The sequence below is a fragment of the Natator depressus genome, chromosome 6 (assembly GCF_965152275.1).
Source record: "Natator depressus isolate rNatDep1 chromosome 6, rNatDep2.hap1, whole genome shotgun sequence".
Lineage (NCBI taxonomy): Eukaryota > Metazoa > Chordata > Testudines > Cheloniidae > Natator > Natator depressus.
This window is the reverse complement of record NC_134239.1, coordinates 65,242,668-65,261,834: the sequence shown is the minus strand read 5'-3', so window position 1 is coordinate 65,261,834 and position 19,167 is coordinate 65,242,668. Positions and strand designations below refer to the sequence as shown.

Here is a 19,167-nt window from a genome sequence, read left to right as displayed (position 1 = left end):
TTCTGCTTTTCATGCCCTAGTATAAGTCTGCAAAACTTGTGTTGGATAGAAATATTTTTGAAAACTGTTTTCAAAGAATACAAAAATCACAAAAATATTTCTGTTCACACTAGGTTTTATAAAAGTCTGTCTTATAAATAAAATCTAAATGTTATTTCAAATAGCAACTGTAAAATAATTGCCTGATGGAGGGAAAAGCTACTTTAATGGTAAAACTACATTCCATAGTAGTTCACAAACTTGATTAGCTTTTTACCAACATACAGTGTTTTTTCATGTTCTACTCTGTCAGTCACTATTTATGTAATAGTATCTAGGCATAGACTTGGCTGTTTGTTTGTATTATATATTACTCTGTTAAATTCCTGAATATTTTCTTATGTTGACTTCTTCTGAAAGCTCACTGCAGTGCATGGAATTCAGTCTGCTTTTGATGAAGCCATGTCATACTGCCGATATCACCCTTCCAAAGGCTACTGGTGGCATTTCAAAGACCAGGAGGAACGAGGTATGATTTCTGGGCCCTCAGTGCATTAAGCAACTCTCCTTTTCTTTGGACTTAATACTTAAATTTTTAGCTGAAGTTTACTTTAGCATCCATAACTCCTATAACCAGTGTTCCCTCTAATTTTTCCCATGCATGTGTGGAATGAATTTTGTTATGTGCACCAGTATGGAGGTGATATGTGACTCTGGCTGGGGGTGCGGGCTCTGGGGTGGGGTCGGTGATGAGGGATTCATGGTTGGGGCAGAGGGTTGAGGACTCCGGCTGGGGGTCCGGGCTCTGGGGTGAGGCCACAGATGAGGGGTTTGGGGTGCAGGCTGCCCTGGGGCTATGGTGGGGAGAGAAGACTCCCCCCAGCTCTCTCTCCCTGCAGCAGCACCTGGGCTGGGGGGAGAGGCGCCTCTCCTGACTGTGGCAGGTCCAGGGCTGCGGCCACAGGATAGCCACCTTGCCCCTGTCTGTGGCAGGTTCGGGCTGGGTTTGGGCCAGGGCACCTCTTCCCCCATCCGTGGCAAGTCCGGGGCTGGGCTGGGTTGGAGCTGGGGCAAGGGTGCCTCTCTCTCGTCTGCGGTGGGGCCAAGCAGGGTTGGGACAGGGGCACCTCTCCCCTGTCCGTGGCAGGGCCGGGCTGGGTTGGGGCCAGGCAAGGGGTGCCTCTGCCCCAGCAGATTTGGGGCTGGGTTGGGGTCGGGGGAGTGGCGCCTCTCCCCCGGCCGCAGCAGGTTGGGCTGGGGGGAGCGGGGGATGGGGAGAGGCATCTCTCCCCACCATGGCAGGTCTGGGGACTGGGGGGAGAAACATCTCTCCCTGCCGCAGCCCTGAGAAGAGAGAGAAGTGTGGGGAGGGGTAAAAGAAGTGAAGGAAAAGGTTAGGGGCAACACAGCAATGGTGTGGGCTTGAGGCCTAGCGTTGGCACCTGTAATTATTTAGAGGCACCATGCTAGGACTTCCTGTGAGACTGGGAGGAAGTCTGCTTCACTCCCCTGCATCAACACGGGTAAAAGTTGGGGCCTGGAGTAGGCTAGAGAACGTTTAGGCCTGTATCAACAGGGCAAGCGAGTATTGAGCCCAAGGAGCGTAGACGGACATGTTTTGTTTTGTGGTTGGACTTTAATTTGGCCAAAGGGTGAAACTGTTATATCAGACGGGAGTCTGAAGACTGAATTACCCTACTATAAGAGAGAAGACTGCAGTCCAAAGGGGAAATAGAGATAAACAGCAGAGGGGAAACTGAGGAATGGCCACACCCAGTGCCAGAAAGGACAACCCTCTACAGGAACGAAGAGCAGATAAAAGAGAACTAGAACTTCCATCATTTGATGTGATGTTGCATTTCAGCCTCTGTATATGATTTGCAGATAAAGCCAAACCAAAAGCCAAGAAGAAGGAAGAACCAAGCTCTATTTTCCAGAGGCAGCGGGTGGATGCTTTGCTTCTAGACCTGAGACAAAAATTTCCACCCAGATTTGTTCAGGTAATATAGTCATTTGTGTCTGCAGTGTTACTTCAGCATACACATCATACACATCAGGGCTCCTCAGGTGGACAACTTGTGGGACTTCACTGTACTTGATGGAACGGTAGCATTGGTTGGAATAGGAACTTTGAAAACAACAGGTTCTCTTAATGCAGAATGAAGAGGAGGATTCCATAGCATAGGTGAAGGAGTTACCCAAAATGTGCGCCGTAGCCTTGCAAAATTGCCAAGAAATTTACCAACCCAAGTGGATCAGGGTTTATCTCATCAGAGGTCAAACCCTGCTGGCAACTCAGTTTTCCCATTACCACAGCCAAACAAAACTGATACAACTGATGTTTTGTATTTACTGTCACCTTCTGGGGACTGGCTTGTTGTAACATAAAACAGCTCAACCAGAAATTCTCAGCCCTCTTCTAGAGGCTCACTAGTTCATTATGCTCAGCAGTCCCTATCAAGAGCGTTGCTCCTGCCCCTCACTGCAGGTAGCTCCAGTCTGGCCTTTTTCTCTCGCTGCTATGGAGGACTTCTTGGATCACCTGCGGAAGCTTTCCTGCAGGGCTCTCTTGCTGTCCCTAGCCCTCTCCCTGGGATGTAAGGAAAGTCTCTGTGTAGTATGAGCTCACACAACCTCCCTGCTCCTTTGTCTCTCCCTTAACTCAGCAAGCTCATTGAACTCAGGTTGTCCCTATTATCTCCCAGCATGCTCCAATCATGAACCCCCAACTCAATGCATTCATTCGGGGAAGTGGATTTAGCCTGGCACGAGAACAGTGAGCCCCAGTCTCCTTACAGGGCCAGCTCCCCCTGTGATACCAAGTTAAAAATCTACTCACCCACTCTTTACCAAAATGTCTGATGGGGAAAGAACTAACAAATGCAATTTTTTTGCCTGTGGGGAAAAAAATTACTCTCCTTGACAAGTAGAACTTCTGCAGAGCTGGTATTGTGTATGCAATTGCTGATTTAAAGAGACATGGTAAACATTTCATGAAAGCTGGTGATTCAATAGTTGGCATTCTTCCTGCTGAGTTAGTATTGAACTAGTGTCTCAGCAGTGTGGTGGAAGCCCTGCACTGGTGGAGGAAACTACCCTCGCTTGGATTAAATGTAAAGTAGGGGTCCTTCTAGTCAGACAGTTTTTTTGGAAGGTACACATTGTTAGCCCCACCAGGCTGACCAAATTCCATTGTGAATAAATACATGCCCCACATATTTGTAGTGGATTCTTCTTCTCTTCCTATCCTAAGTTGTCATTGCCACATTCCACTTCAGAAGTGGCTGCATTTTATCCATTGGTGAAGTCATTCCTGTATGGAACTGTGGGATTTTTTGTGATGAAATGCCCTATAGCAGCAGTTCTCAACCGCAGGTTGCATGCGGCCCAATTAGCACGTGTGCTAAAAAAATTGAAAATTTGCTGCTCTAGTCTGGCAGGGGGTGAGGCTGGCTCAGGGGGCGACAGTGTCTGCCAGCCTGCTGGAGCGCTCCTGCCAGCAGGGGGCTGGTGAGTGCTGCAGGGGGGCAGAGGGCAATAGAGTGGATCTCTTGGCAGGTTTGGGGGATTGGGTTCTGGGCAGTGAGGTGGTGGGGGGCGCTGGAAACTAGGGGCTTATGGGAGTGCTGCAGCACCCCCAGGTTTTAGGTGGGGTTCCGTTCCTGGCCCTGTACCGGGGGTCCTGGCTGCCTGGCCCTGGGCGGGGTCTGAGTCCCGGCTGCCGGGTGGTGGGTGCCGGCTGCCTGGCTCCAGGTCCCAGCTGACGGCTGCCTGGCCCCACGCGGCGGCATCCAGGTCCCAGCTGCTGGCTGCCTGGCCCCACGTGGCGGGGTGCCAGGGTCCTGGGATGCTGGCTGCTGGGTCCGGGATCCCGGCTGCCTGGCCCCACATGGCAAAGTCTGGGGTCTGACTGCCAGTTCCCGTGCCCAGGGCTCCACTCCTGGCCCCACTCTCTGGAGGGTCTCTGGGCAGGGGGCACGGGAATAGGGTACTGTGGGAGTTTTTAGAGGGGGTGTGCTATGGTTCTCAGCCTGTGGCTCACGTAACACAATGTGGCCCACATATGCGGCCCACTATGATAAATAGGTTGAGAATCACTGATCTATAGAGATATAAGGACACACTATTAAATACTATAGTTCAGGGCCCAAAATTTGACCTATTGTTAAAATAGTTAGGTGGAAATCATCCTTTGGATTCTACATACCTGTTTATTCCCCTTCTTAAGCCCACCACTCAGTCACCAAAAAATTACAAAAAAGACAGTGTTTCTGTAAGACCTAAAAATAAAATCGTTTGACATCAACAGAGAAAGGCATTCTGTAAGTGCACGGTCTCTTGCAAAAGGTAGATAAGTATCCCCTACACTGAGGGATAAACTGATGTGCAGAGAAGTCAAATAACTTGTCCATTGTCAAACAGCAAGCCAGAGTGAGTCAGGGATGGAAGATATGTTCTGTCTCACAGTCTGTTGTTCTAACTACTAGACGTGATGCCTCCCATAGTCAGTATTTAGCACTATTGTGCTTCACCTGTTGTCCCTGCAACAGCAGATTCCGAACAATATTCCCAAAGCTGTTCGGAAATAATATTATTGAGGCACAAACTACTAAGGAAATGCGCAGCGCAAATTGACTTTCCTGACTCAATAAAATATATTTAAATGTCCGAGGCTGTGGGTGAGCTATTGCCATTATGCACTTTGGTATCTTGCCTACAGTCACTGCAATGGCTAGTTTCTAACTACTGTAATTGTTATAAAACATTCTGGAATACTTTGAGTAAGGCAAGCACTGGATTAGACCAGATTCTAATCTACTTCCAAATTCAAATACCTTCTGACACTGTGGGAGAAAAATAAATGTTTGCTCAGTGGGAAAGAACTGCATTGGTAGGGAAGTGCATTTCAAATTCTTAAAGTGGTATTGAAATAGAATAATACTTTCATGGAACCTGTCATCGGAAGGTCTAAATATTTTACAAAAATTAATTACACCATTCATGTTAGGCAGGTAATAGGATACACAGGAATCACTTCAACCTCAACTGAAATATAGCCACCTCTGGAGTGGGATGCAACTCAGTTGCAGCAATGCTGTGCAACATTTTACATCAAGAAATGAATATTGACCCTGCCCATTGTTTTAGTGGTTTATCTGATCAGATCATTGCAAAGAGTAACAAGACTGCAAGCAAATAAATGAAATTACCAAAAATAATTAATTACAGTCATAGTCAAGGCTTGAGCAGAGAGAGAGCATAATTCATGTGGGATGTCCTATGAAACTACCCTGCAAAGCCCCAAATATTAGCTAACTGCATGGGTCAAAAGAGTAGCTCTAGATTCAAATGGTCTGAACTTATTTTCTGTTCTTTACAAAATTTGATTCTCTTTTGCACTGGTGGATATGCAGACGTCTTGAGCCATATTTTACAGCCAAGGAAAACAGGCATTAATGACTTGGAAGGGATAAGGTTCTTTGCATGACTGGAGAATAAAACATTTAATTTTTGTGTGCTGTTAATTTTCCATATGGATTAGAATTTAATTAGTGCTTCTGGAAGACTTGCTCGTCACTCTTCTCTTGTTTGACATCGCCACGATGTTCCGATTCATGTGAGGCCTTTCCTCATTGATATCCCTCAGAAGCCCTCTTGCTAAAAGTATTATACAGCAAAAGATGATATTTTAGTCAGTGCTAGCAAAGGATGATAATAACAAAGCTCCAGTTCATCTGACTTTCTTTTCTTCTTTTTTGATAGCAAAAGCCTGGAGAAAAGCCCATCGCAGGTAAGAGATCTCACATATTACAAGATTTTTAAAAGGAGCCCAAATCCAGGTGTGATATAGGTTCAGTTGTGAGGCTGAACTAACTAATGGGCTCACTCCTGCTGCTGCTGAAATTGTTGGGAGTTTTGTCATTGACTAATATGAGAGCAAAATCAGGCTCAATATGGGCCTAATTTTTCTAGGTGCCGGATGGGACTTCACCTCTGTGCTTAGGCTGTATGATGTCCCATCCCACCCCTTGCCTTCTGGAGACTGTCCCCTGTGCAAGAGGCCCCACCCCTCTAAGGGAGCTGCTGAGCCAAGAGGCCCCAAATCAGGAGATGCTCTTGGGGAGACCAATGGCCAGGTTGATTCTGCATCGTGGTGATTTTGCACCAGGGCCATTGCAGGAGGGCTGCAAGCTAGGGCACCTCAAGGACTGCCTGAGGGGGTTGTGCTGGTGTTCGGCAACCTCAGAATAGGGAAACTGCAAGGTTTCTCCTCCCAGTCCCTGTACCGTGGCAGCCATGAATCTAGCCCTGAATGTCTCCTGCACAAGTATTGACTGGCTTCTATTCTCTTAAACTCCATTATCTTTTCAAAACAACCTGAAAAGAATTTGAAAAGAAATGTAAAACCCTTAATGCTGAGTTATAATTTATTTGATGATTTGTTTTTTATTAAGTGGATCAGATCAAGAAGGAGCCAGAACCAGCCCCCGAAGCTATAAAGCCAGAGGAGAAGGAGACTGTAAAGAATGCCCAACAGAGTGCTGGCACTAAAGGGCCCCCAGAGAAACGGATGAGACTCCAGTGAAGGGATGGACAATTCCATATCTCGATGATTCAACGTCTGGAGAAGAACTTGCAAGTGACTCCTACTCCCCCTTATCTGTATTTGAACGTTCAGGATTGTGACATTGCAGGATTTAAAGCCCCTTGCAACAGCTTCTTCTCTCAGCAGAAACCTATTAAAAAGCTGCCAATGGAAAGACTTGAGCTGCACCGGGAGGGGATTTTTCAGCCTTCTCCCCATTTTGGATGTTAGCGTCTGACTGAATTTCACATGAATGCGTTTTGCAACTTCCTTGTAAAACTCCCTTTTTTTTTTTTTCATGTCCTCTGGTAATTGTGTGTTCTATGTAAAAAGGGGAACTTTTTAATAAAAAGTTGAGTTCTTGGTACACCAACATTTGGCTGTTGAAGTGCCTTTCTTGCTTACTCTCTTGATTACCTAGGAAATGGCTACTGAATATGCTGTGTGTGTTGGTAGTGGATTTCACTTGAATGTCAGGGTATACCATGATATTATGCATGTTAACCTTTCTTGAGGAAGGTGAGTGTTTCCTATGGCATTAAAGGATTTACACTGCCTGCTATAAACTGCTCTGCCTGTTAGAATGCTGGGATATAGATCAAAAAAGTTGGGTAACTGGCAGGGCTGAATCCATGTAATTGGCTGTCAACCTTTAGTTTGCTCTCATTCTTTTAAAATATTTTTGCCTTCATACTTACCATGCTATCCCATTTCACTTAAAGAAAAAGAATCACTGGCCTGTGTGTCTCATTTGTTTGGATAGAGCTGTCCTTGAAATCGCTTGCCCTTCTTGGTCTTTACTTAAGATTGTGATTGTTTTGGATCACTCTAGCTGTTTTCTGAGAGGAAAAAGATTTTCCAACTTCTTTTCTCCTTCCTAGTCTTCTTACAGTGTAGTTGACAAGATACTAAACAGCAGAAGAGCAAGGACAAGTGCCCTAAATAATGGACAAAGTTTAAATGTCTCTAATGCAAGCTAGAGTGTGCTTGGATGGGCTGTAGTGTCAGACTCCCTGTCATAAGTATAAAGGAAAGGGTAGCAACCTTCCTGTATACAGTACTATAAAATCCCTCCTGGCCAGAGGCACAATATCCTTTTACCTGTAAAGGGTTAAGAAGCTCAGGTAACCTGGCTGGCACCTGACCAAAAGGACCAATAAGGGGACAAATTACTTTCAGATCTGGGTGGGGAAAGGTTTTTGTCTGTCTGTTCTGTGTGCTTGCCGGAGAGAGATCAAGAAAGCAAGCAATCCAATTCCATTAGAATTAGTAAGTACTAGCAAGGAAATGCGTTAGTTTACTTCTGTTTTGGCTTGTGATTTTTCTCTGTGCTGAGAGGAAGGTGTATTCCTGGTTTTCTTTTTGTAACTTTAAAGTTTTTGCCCAGAGGGAAATTTGCTGTGTTTTAAATCTGATTGCCCTGTGAGATTAGCTTCCCTTCTAATTTTACAGAGGTGCTGCTTTTACCTTTTTTCTTTCTAATAAAGTTATGTTTCTTTTAAGAGCCTGACTGATTTCTCTATGGTCCTAAACCCCAGGGGTTTGGGTTGGTGATCACTTTGTAACCAATTGGTTAGGATATTATTCTCAAGCCTCCCCAGGAAAGGGGGTGTAAGGGCTTGGGGCAGCCGCGGAGCCAGGTGGAGGGAACGGGGGAGCGATCCAAAAAAAAGGCACCACCCGCTGTGGCGCTTTTACTCACCCAGCGGCTCTCCAGCAGCAGGCTCTCACTCGCGCCGGGTGTCTTCGGCACTGGAGGTGCCGCCGAAGACCCGGAGCGAGTGCAGGTGCCGCCGAAGACCCGGAGCGCCGCCGGGTGAATAAAAGTGCCTGCAGGGGAAAATTTAAAAGGCGCCAAGACATTGACAAGGCGCCACTTGTGCTCAGTGGGGAGCGGCTGCTCCCCTGCTCCCCCCCAGCTATGCCACTGGCTTGGGGGGGATATTTTGGGGGAATAGGGACTCCACGTGGTCCTTTCCCTGATTCTTTGTTAAATCATTTGGTGATGGCAGCGTACCCTCCAAGGGCAAAGAGTTTGTGCCTGGGGTAAGTTTTACCCTAAGCTGGTAGAAATAAGCTTAGGGGTCTTTCATGTGGGTCCCCACATCTGTACCCTAGAATTCAGAGTGGGGAGGGAACCCTGACACACTCTCTCTCAGCTCTAGGCTATCAGAGGCATGGGACGCTGTCAGTAACTGATGATCAGTTTTGATTGGATAGCAGTGAAATAATGGAAAATATTTAGGATCATATGACACTGTCTTGACCTATATGATTTTGTCTGGTAATCTAAGGTTTTAGTATTCAATATGTTAGGATGGGGTGGGCAAACTTTTTGGCCCGAGGGCCAAATCTGGGTTGTGAAACTTTATGGAGGGCCAGGTAGGGAAGGCTGTGCCTCCCCAAACAGCCTGGACCCCACCCCCTCCCACTTCTTGCCCCCTAACTGCCCCCCTCAGAACCACTGACTCATCCAACCAGCTTCTTGTCCCCTGACCACCCCCCAGGACCCCACCCCCTATCCAACCTCACTGTCCCCTGACTGCCCCGACCCCTATCCACAGCCCCGCCCCCTGACAGGCCCCCCAGGACTCCCACCTCCTATCCAACCATCCCCTGACTGCCCCCCGCCCCGAACCTCCGCCCCATTCAACTGTCCCCTGCTCCCTGTCCCCTGACTGCCCCCCGGGACTCCCTACCCCTTACCCAACCCCCCACCACTACCTCGCCGCTCAGAGCGGCAGGAGCTCGCAGCCATGCCGCTGCCCTGCCCGGCAGGAGCGGCAGGCCAGAGCGTTGGCGGTGCATTGCGCTGAGGCTGGGGGGAAGGGGGGACAGCAGGGGAGGGGCAGGACGGTCCCACGGGCCGTAGTTTGCCCACCTCTGTGTTAGGATATATAGGGAAATATAGTTGCATTGTTGATATATCTATAGATATAAAATTGGCATGTTGATGTAGTGGTAGTTGGGACAAATTCATTAACTCCATTCAACCTGGGTTGAGTTTAGACTGTTACACTTCCTAACAATCTTTTTTTTTTTCTTTAACATGGATACTTCAAACTAGCATGAGCTTCTAATTAAAATGATAGAACTAATGCTAAAGAGAGAGAGGTTTGTTATTCCTTGCCGTATTGGAAACATATTTTGGAGACTTTTGTTAAATGGGTTGACATACCTAAAGAAGTGAATGCAGTTAACCTAATTCAACAACAGAAGGATTTGTGGTTCTTTTTCATGTACTGGAAGATTTACTTTGGATAGTGGGATGCTTAGAAGGCACAGTAGAATTTATTCCACTTTGATGCAATCCTCTGTCTATTCACTACGTGTCTTCCAGCTTCTGCGACAGGTGAACAGGGCTCTTAGAGAGAGACTCCTTCTCTACACAAACCTGATCCATCCCCCAAGTGGCTACATTCTGTGCACAGAGTCCGGGGTCCTGTGGGAAAAAAAATGTAATCGTGGAATACTGTGTGCACATGGGTGACTGAATTAGGGTCGCACAAGCAATCTAAATTCTGGCATCTCCTAAGTTTTGAGTGCTTGACTTTGCAAACTTAATGCTCTTTTAACATAGGGTTTGGGATATTTTTGTAGCTAAGTGTTTTTAAAAATAAACTGAACACTCCAAAATGTGATCATGTGGATTCATACTGATACCACCCCACCAGTTCGTCGGCAGGGTAAGAACTGTTAGATCCACTGCATGGATCCCCGCCAGTTCATCCCAGCCCCAAACTCCTACCCTCAGGCTTCTCATCCCAGTCCCAGGTCTCTTCCCTCACCCTGGCTCCTTGTCAGATCTCTCTCCTTCCCTTACCCCACTGATTCCTGTTCCCAGCCTCCCTCCCCTCCAACTCCCAGTTTCCCATTTACCACCCCCCGCCAAAACTGCTTGTCTAAATCCACCTCCCCTGCCCAGATCTAGCTCTTGTCCTCTGCATTTGAGTCAGGCAGTTTCCTCCCTGGTGTCAGCATGAGGAACAATGAGAGCACAGGAGAGAGTTGCCCTGTTTTCAAGTTTCAGTGCCCAGACCTGGCTAGCCTAGCCCACAGCAGCAGTGGCAGTAAAAATCCTGCTCATCTCCCAGCAGTCCTGGGCTAGAGCATACTTGGTACAGACAATATTTGGGGAATCTAGCTGAGTAGCTCTAGGAAGTCTCTAATGAGCATGTGTGAACTGTGATTTTTTCAAGAGTTTATAACTTTGCAAATTTTCATGGGGTGGCAAAAGGCTTAGCCCTGACAAAGGTCCTTCCCTACCAAATTTCATATCCATATTTCAAAGCAAGGGGACACTACAGCTATTTTGAAAAAGGTTGCCAGATTTTTTCAATGTAGGCAAAATCTATTTTTCTCTAACCGTATTGGAAAGAAATGAATTGTGGGCTGAAATTTTCCAGAGAAATTCAGCCTGAAGCAGATCTCTGTCTTAGAAAATTACAGCTCAAACAGTTAAAGGTTGCCCCAATTAGAAGCAGCTGGAAACAGGGTTTTGTAATGGGAAGTGCCAGACAACCTTAAGCAGTGTTACTAACCTTGCCTATAATAAATGAGCCAAAATTTAGAATGAGAAATAATCCAACGAAGATCCTGGAGAAGACCACTAAAAGTTGTTACAGACTTAACGCCTGCATCCTGCTGAGAAGTGCTGAGCATCTTCAACTCCTCTCTGAAACCAGTGGGAAATCAGTAGTCAACACCTCACAGAAGCAAATCATAAATACTACTGTGAGCTGGGCAAGCTAGCTGTGATTATGTACCAAGATAATCCATCATTTAATTAAAACGATGGGAACAAATTTGAAATGCACAAGAGGGAGGCACTGTATATGTGGAACAGATGATGGCGTGGTAGTGTCACAAGTTTGGCTAGACTGTGTTATGGCTTCTGGCAATACAGTCTGAATAGCACAGTAAGCCCTTACGCATCCTATTTACACTTTATATTTCTGTCCTACTCCCATCTTCCTTTCCCATTTTCCCACTTCAAAATACATTAGTTACTATGGAAACAATATAATTAGTATGGGTGGAGCTTACTGACAACCACAAGCTCAGAATACAGTTCATTTTATATCATGGTTTGGGATGTAGATTGTGAATATTAGTGGCGTTTGATTTTTCCTCCCTCTGTGTGGTATAAATAAATGTATATTCTATCTTCTATCTAGATTTATCACATTCCTCTTTTATTTACCTATTTGGTTTGGTTCTACTATAGACAGATTGCTCTTGGCAGCTTTTGCATCCCATCATATAATGTAAATCTTTGTATTTACATACAAATATTTGTATCAATGTTAAACAAATTACAGTAAATTTTTAAGGCTTTTATATTCATTGCCAGGACCCAAAGATCGTGAGGTTATGGTTTGGCTTGAAAGCTGTACTGTACCATATGGTCCAGTAAAAGCCATCCTGTAATACTGGGGAATTGCCCTATGAATGACTGCCCTGTTTGCCTGCTGCAATATAAGTAAGTTAGGATGAGGGCTGGTATAGCTGTTAAGCTACTGTGGGCTTGCTTGATTTCCAGTGGAAAAACAGCCCTCTTAATGAAACAAAATTAACAGGCAAGAGTGGGTCAGTTTTCATCATGGCTAAAGGTTACCTCAAGATTACCTACTATGTATCGTTGATTAATGATCTGGAAGAGAGGTAAGCAGTGAAGTACCAAAATCTGCAGATGACACAAGCTTATTTGTTAGGACCAGAGAGGACTATGAGGAACTTCAGAGAAACATAAGCAAGCTAGGTGTATGGGCAACATACTGGGAAATGAAATTCAGTGTTGATAAATACAAATAAAGCACATTGGAGGGCGGGAACTAACTCATACACACAGCAAGGATCTAAATTAACTATAAACTGAGAAAAGGAAGCTGGGAATCACTGTAGACAGCCTAATGTACAGCTGCAGTCAAAAAGGATGTTTGGCTCCATAAGGAATGGGATAGAGAACAGTACTGAAAAATCATAATGCCATCATATAAATTATGTGCCTCATCTGGAATAGCATGTGCAATACTGGTCACCCTCTGAAAAAGGAAGTAGAGGGAGCTCAAAGAAGAGAAATGAAAATGATTAGGGGCCTGGAAAAACTCTCATGGGAAGTGACATTAAAAACACCAGGATTGTTTACCTTAGAAAGCAGATGAATAAGAAGGGACTTGACAAAAGTATATAAAATAATGACTGGAATAGAGAAGATAAATCAGAAGCTTCTGTTCTCGGTCTTATAACACAAGAACAAAGTGACAATAAAAGCAGTCACATTCAAAATGAATTATTTAATCTCATGCTTCAGGGTTTAACACAATCTCTAATGTAGAGATCTGGCAGAAACCTAAAAGTGGGGGGGAGGCAGGCAGACTACCCCACATTTGCCTACCATGGGGTTCTTATAACTTCCTCTGAAGTATCTGGTACTGGCCACTTTCAAAAGGATACCAGACTAGAAGGAAATCTGGTCCAATCCAGTATAGTAATTCCTATGTCACAGTTTAATAACTAAAGGCACTTGCTACCTGGGTGACATGTTCTCCCGTAACAGTATTTGTAGTCCCGTTTACCCAAGAAACAAAGCACAGGGTGGAGCCCTAAATTAAATCTGAGTGTCATTACAGCTGCTTTTATCTTGTATTTTCTTCTTCCTAGCCATGCTTGGCTGCCGTTCTGTTCCTTTACTTCTGGGTAGGAGTGAGATGTATGTAGCCACTTTGAAAATGTGACATGGGGGAGTACTAATACAGTAATTGTATTTCCAACCCTTTTCATTTGCCCTGGAGTATCCCTTCGGTGACCCATCCAAGTTCACGTCTGGAGTGAGTGGGCAGCCTAATTTACAGTGCCAGCATCTAAGCTCCTGCAGGGCCAATTAATGATTCTAATTTACAAGCCTGGTAATACTGGGAGTTAGATTACATGTCCATTTTGTGAAAATGGTCCCTTTTTAAGAACGTTCAGTCTGTAAAACAAAAGTGTACTTTATATTAAAGCAGAAGAGAGCTTCCATTTCCACCAGTGAGCGCTTTAATTTCTTAGCCAGTGACTTCCAGAAGCCGGGTTTACTTGTCAAGATTCTAATGAAATGTTTTCAAACCCTATTACTCTCATTCAAGTGATCTCCCAAAATTATTTTACCAACCAAATTCGCTTTCGATAGGTTTCTCAAGTGACATTAGATCAGATAGTGCAGTTAAACTCCAAGTAATGTACTTTCAAATAACTATGTAGAATTGTCTCTGTTCTTTTGTCAGTAATGATATTTTTAGTGTGAGATTCTAAAGTTTATCTTTATATGGTATTTAAACGTACCTGTAAGTGTGGTGTTTAAGCAGTGGTGAGCTGGAGCCGGTTGTTAAATTTAGAAGCCCTTTTAGAACTGGTTGTTCCGCGAGGGACAACAGGTTCTAAAAGGGTTTCTAAATTTAACCGGCCAAAAGTGGTGCCTTAGGCGCCGACTCCATGGGTGCTCCACAGCCCTGGAGCCCCGAAGGGGAAAATTTGGTGGATGCAGAGCACCCACCGGCAGCTCCCTGCCCCATGCCCCGCCCCAGCTCACCTCCGCCTCCTCCCCTGAACATGCCGCCCCACTCTGTTTTTCCGCCCCCCAAGGCTTCCCGCGAATCAGCTGTTCCCACGGGAAGCTGGGGCAGGCTGAGAAGCAGGCCACGGCTTCCCGCTCAGGCCCAGGAAGGCGGAGGTGAGCTGGGACAGGGGGGTGTGAGGAGGGCCGCCCACGCTGCAGCAGGTAACCAAGGGTGGGGGGCGCACAGGGGAATCGCTCCTTGCCCCAGCTCACCTCTGCCACCCTCGGCCTGAGCAGGAAGCCGCCACCTGCTTCTCAGCCCTCCCAGGCTTCCCGCCGAACAGCTGATTTGCGGGAAGCCGGGGGAGTGGGCGGAGAAGTAGAGCGGGGCGGTGTGTTCAGGGGAGGAGGCGGAGCGGAGGTGAGGTGAGCTGGGGCTGGGTGGGGAGCTGCTGGTGGATGCTCTGCACCCACCAAATTTTCCCCGTGGGTGCTCCAGCCCCGGAGCACCCAGGGAGTCGGCGCCTAAGGCGCCACTTTTGATGTGATCAGTGGGGGAGTGGCCACTCTCCCTGCCCTCTAGCTACACTCCCCTGCCCCTAAGAGCAAGAGGGACCTGCCAGATGCTTCCTGGGAGCTGCCCCAGGTAAGCATCTCTGGGACTCCCCACCTCGCCCCCCGGCAGGTGCCTCTGGCTCTTAGGGGTGGGGTGAGCACCCACTACAGTGGCCCACGAGACCCTCCTGCCCGGTTCTGGGGGCAATCAGGGGACAGGGGAGGGGGGTGGATGGGGCAGGGGTCCTGGGCGGGGGCGTCAAGGAACCCGGGGGGTTGGATGGGGCAGGAGTCCCAGGGGGCAGGCAATGACCCCCTCGTGGCGTGAGGAGGGAACCCGTTGTTAAGATTTTGGCAGCTCATCACTGTGTTTAAGTACCAGAATGTAAGATCCTTGAGCCTGCATTCAGTATTTCTAATGTCACAAAGTGTTAGAGAAATGAGCAAGTAGCTCCAGAATTTGTGTTGTGAGTCACCATGTATGTTTTGCATGAAAGATGAGAGAGCTATACAGTGGAATCTATGATCCCTGTTTGTGTCCACTGTGCTCTTAGATAATGACAATTCAGATTTAAGATTGGCTTTCCAAATCTTTCTTCACATAATAGTTATTTTGGTGGCTAAGCAATATGAAATTGAAGGTTAGTGTATTTAACTGAGAGTCTGAGCATCAGTGTGTCTTACTGAATATATCATAAAATGGGGGGAATCCTCTTTACAGACACTACTGTGATAAGGCTAATGGATTCTTAGGTGCAGCTGAAATAAAAATTGATAATGGGGGCTGCATATTTTTCTTTTTCCCAACACTTCTAGGAATCCTCTAGGAGCCGCTATTTCCTCTTCATCACACTCACATACAACACATCTTAGCAACCTTCCCTTCCAGGCAAGGAAACTTAGGCGCCCACTGCCTCCACAGCCTGTTCGCTATCAAAGCAGGTTGCTTAAAACCAGGTGTAAGCTCCCCCTCTCTCTTCCCCCAAACAAACTCAATCCCAGGAAGGGTAACATTTGTGTGTCTGCTTCTCACATTGATCACTACTGGAAAGCCAGATCTACAAAAACAGTTGTTAACCCTATTTCCAGGCGTGCAGTGTCCCCATTAAATGAAACTGATGAAGGTTTCCAGCATTTGAAGGGAAAACAGAAGAGGTTTACCTCCTGCCCCCCAAAACTGAAATACAAGTGGATGGATAGTTTTGGGAGGACAGATGAAAATATAATCAGTTTTGGTATTAAAATAAAAAAGTGAGCCTTCCCTAAATAGACAGTTGGTGTCTGAACAAGATCTTTGATGTGATATTGACTCTCTGTTCTTCTCATATATATAGATTTCCTAAGAAGCATATTCTACACCCATGGCTTCCCTCCAGATCCCCAAATAAGACCACCTTTTCCTGATATGCTATGGCATCAAGATAGGGTAAGGGTGAAATTATTTTGCTGCCTATGGAAACATTTATAAATAGACTTCACAGTAAAACTGCTGCTCCAATCCATTTACTGATCTTATCATGATGTGGCTGACAGATGTGTCTTAAAGGGGAAATGTGTTCTTTTTTAAAAATTCTCTGTAACTCTAAATTTTTAAATCATGATTTGGGGACTTCAGTAACTCAGCCAGAGGTTAGGGGTCTATTTCAGGAGTGGATGGGTGAGGTTCTGTGGCCTTCAATGTGTAGGAGGTCAGACTAGGTCCCTTCTAATCTTAAAGTCTATGAGCCCTGGTCTACACTAGGACTTTAGGTCGAATTTAGCAGCATTAAATCGATGTAAACCTGCACCCGTCCACACGATGAAGCCCTTTATTTCGACTTAAAGGGCTCTTAAAATCGATTTCCTTACTCCACCCCTGACAAGTGGATTAGCGCTTAAATCGGCCTTGCCGGGTCGAATTTGGGGTACTGTGGACACAATTCGACGGTATTGGCCTCCGGGAGCTATCCCAGAGTGCTCCATTTTGACCGCTCTGGACAGCACTCTCAACTCAGATGCACTGGCCAGGTAGACAGGAAAAGAACCGCGAACTTTTGAATCTCATTTCCTGTTTGGCCAGCGTGGCAAGCTGCAGGTGACCATGCAGAGCTCATCAGCAGAGGTGACCATGATGGAGTCTCAGAATCGCAAAAGAGCTCCAGCATGGACCGAACGGGAGGTACGGGATCTGATCGCTGTATGGGGAGAGGAATCCGTGCTATCAGAACTCCGTTCCAGTTTTCGAAATGCCAAAACCTTTGTCAAGATCTCCCAGGGCATGAAGGACAGAGGCCATAACAGGGACCCGAAGCAGTGCCGCGTGAAACTGAAGGAGCTGAGGCAAGCCTACCAGAAAACCAGAGAGGCGAACGGCCGCTCCGGGTCAGAGCCCCAAACATGCCGCTTCTATGATGAGCTGCATGCCATTTTAGGGGGTTCAGCCACCACTACCCCAGCCGTGTTGTTTGACTCCTTCAATGGAGATGGAGGCAATACGGAAGCAGGTTTTGGGGACGAAGAAGATGATGATGATGACGAGGTTGTAGATAGCTCACAGCAAGCAAGCGGAGAAACCGGTTTTCCCGACAGCCAGGAACTGTTTCTCACCCTGGACCTGGAGCCAGTACCCCCTGAACCCACCCAAGGCTGCCTCCTGGACCCAGCAGGCGGAGAAGGGACCTCCGGTGAGTGTACCTTTTAAAATACTATACATGGTTTAAAAGCAAGCATGTGAAAGGATTACTTCGCGGCTCTCCTGGATATACTCCCAAAGCCTTTGCAAAAGGTTTCTGGGGAGGGCAGACTTATTGCGTCCTTCATGGTAGGACACTATACCACTCCAGGCCAGTAACACGTACTCGGGAATCATTGTACAACAAAGCATTGCAGTGTATGTTTGCTGGCGTTCAAGCAACATCCGTTCATGTGTTATCCTCAGGAGAGTGAGATATAATCCATGGTCACCTGGTTGAAATAGGGTGCTTTTCTTCAGGGGACACTCAGAGGAGCCCATTCCTGCTGGGCTGTTTGCCTGCGGCTGAACAGAAATGTTCCCCGCTGTTAGCCACAGGGAGGGGGGAGGGTTGAGGGGGTAGCCACACGGTGGGGGGAGGCAAAATGCGACCTTGTAACGAAAGCACATGTGCTATGTATGTAATGTTAACAGCAAGGTTTACCCGGAAAGAGTGTAGCCAGTGTTTTATAAAATGTGTCTTTTTAAATACCGCTGTCCCTTTTCTTTTCTCCACCAGCTGCATGTGTTTCAATGATCACAGGATCTTCTCTTTCCCAGAGGCTAGTGAAGATTAGAAAGAAAAAAAAACGCACTCGAGATGAAATGTTCTCCGAGCTCATGCTGTCCTCCCACACTGACAGAGCACAGACGAATGCGTGGAGGCAAATAATGTCAGACTGCAGGAAAGCACAAAATGACCAGGAGGAGAGGTGGCGGGCTGAAGAGAGTAAGTGGCGGGCTGAAGAGAGGGCTGAAGCTCGAATGTGGCGACAGCGTGATGAAAGGAGGCAGGATTCAATGCTGAGGCTGCTGGAGGACCAAACCAGTATGCTCCAGTGTATGGTTGAGCTGCAGCAAAGGCAGCTGGAGCACAGACTGCCACTACAGCCCCTGTGTAACCAACCGCCCTCCTCCCCAAGTTCCATAGCCTCCACACCCAGACGCCCAAGAACGCGGTGGGGGGGCCACCGGCCAACCAGCCACTCCGCCACAGAGGATTGCCCCAAAAAAAGAAGGCTGTCATTCAATAAATTTTAAAGTTGTAAACTTTTAAAGTGCTGTGTGGCATTTTCCTTCCCTCCTCCACCACCCCTCCTGGGCTACCTTGGTAGTCATCCCCCTATTTGTGTGATGAATGAATAAAGAATGCATGAATGTGAAGCAACAATGACTTTATTGCCTCTGCAAGAGGTGATCAAAGGGAGGAGGGGAGGGTGGTTAGCTTACAAGGAAGTAGAGTGAACCAAGGGGCGGGGGGTTTCATCAAGGAGAAACAAACAGAACTTTCACACCGTAGCCTGGCCAGTCATGAAACTGGTTTTCAAAGCCTCTCTGATGCGTACCGCACCCTCCTGTGCTCTTCTAACCGCCCTGGTGTCTGGCTGCGCATAACCAGCAGCCAGGCGATTTGCCTCAACCTCCCACCCCGCCATAAACGTCTCCCCCTTACTCTCACAGATATTGTGGAGCACACAGCAAGCAGTAATAACAGTGGGAATATTGGTTTCGCTGAGGTCTAACCGAGTCAGTAAACTGCGCCAGCGCGCCTTTAAACATCCAAATGCACATTCTACCACCATTCTGCACTTGCTCAGCCTGTAGTTGAATAGCTCCTGACTGCTGTCCAGGCTGCCTGTGTACGGCTTCATGAGCCATGGCATTAAGGGGTAGGCTGGGTCCCCAAGGATACATATAGGCATTTCAACATCACCAACAGTTATTTTCTGGTCTGGGAATAAAGTCCCTTCTTGAAGCTTTTGAAACAGACCAGAGTTCCTGAAGATGCGAGCGTCATGT

At 46.8% G+C, this 19,167-nt stretch overlaps 2 protein-coding genes across 7 annotated transcripts in view; both read left to right on the top strand.

Annotated features, from left to right (window-relative positions):
• MED6 (mediator complex subunit 6) overlaps nt 1-6,862 on the top strand; it is a 32,907-nt gene extending 26,045 nt beyond the window's left edge. For all 6 annotated transcript variants that reach the window (XM_074955571.1, XM_074955574.1, XM_074955576.1 and 3 more), the window contains exons 5-8: nt 400-508; nt 1,864-1,979; nt 5,743-5,770; nt 6,435-6,862. In XM_074955571.1, coding sequence (XP_074811672.1) covers nt 400-508; nt 1,864-1,979; nt 5,743-5,770; nt 6,435-6,565 — 384 coding nt within the window. In that variant the 3' untranslated portion in view covers nt 6,566-6,862. The remainder of the gene's footprint in view (nt 1-399; nt 509-1,863; nt 1,980-5,742; nt 5,771-6,434) is intronic.
• A 9,655-nt stretch (nt 6,863-16,517) lies between these two features.
• LOC141989756 (uncharacterized) lies at nt 16,518-18,408 on the top strand. Its single transcript, XM_074956679.1, has 2 exons — nt 16,518-17,320; nt 17,888-18,408. Exons 1-2 carry the CDS (start codon nt 16,738-16,740, stop codon nt 18,406-18,408), a joined length of 1,104 nt encoding a protein of 367 aa, XP_074812780.1. The 5' UTR covers nt 16,518-16,737.
• The last annotated feature ends 759 nt before the right edge of the window (nt 18,409-19,167 follow it).

Coding starts and splice junctions, on each gene's coding strand:
- LOC141989756 (XM_074956679.1), top strand. CDS start 16,738: ATGCAGAGCTCATCAGCAGAGGTGACCATGATGGAGTCTCAGAATCGC. Junction 17,321..17,887: donor AGGCGGAGAAGGGACCTCCG/GTGAGTGTACCT, acceptor TTTCTCCACCAG/CTGCATGTGTTTCAATGATC.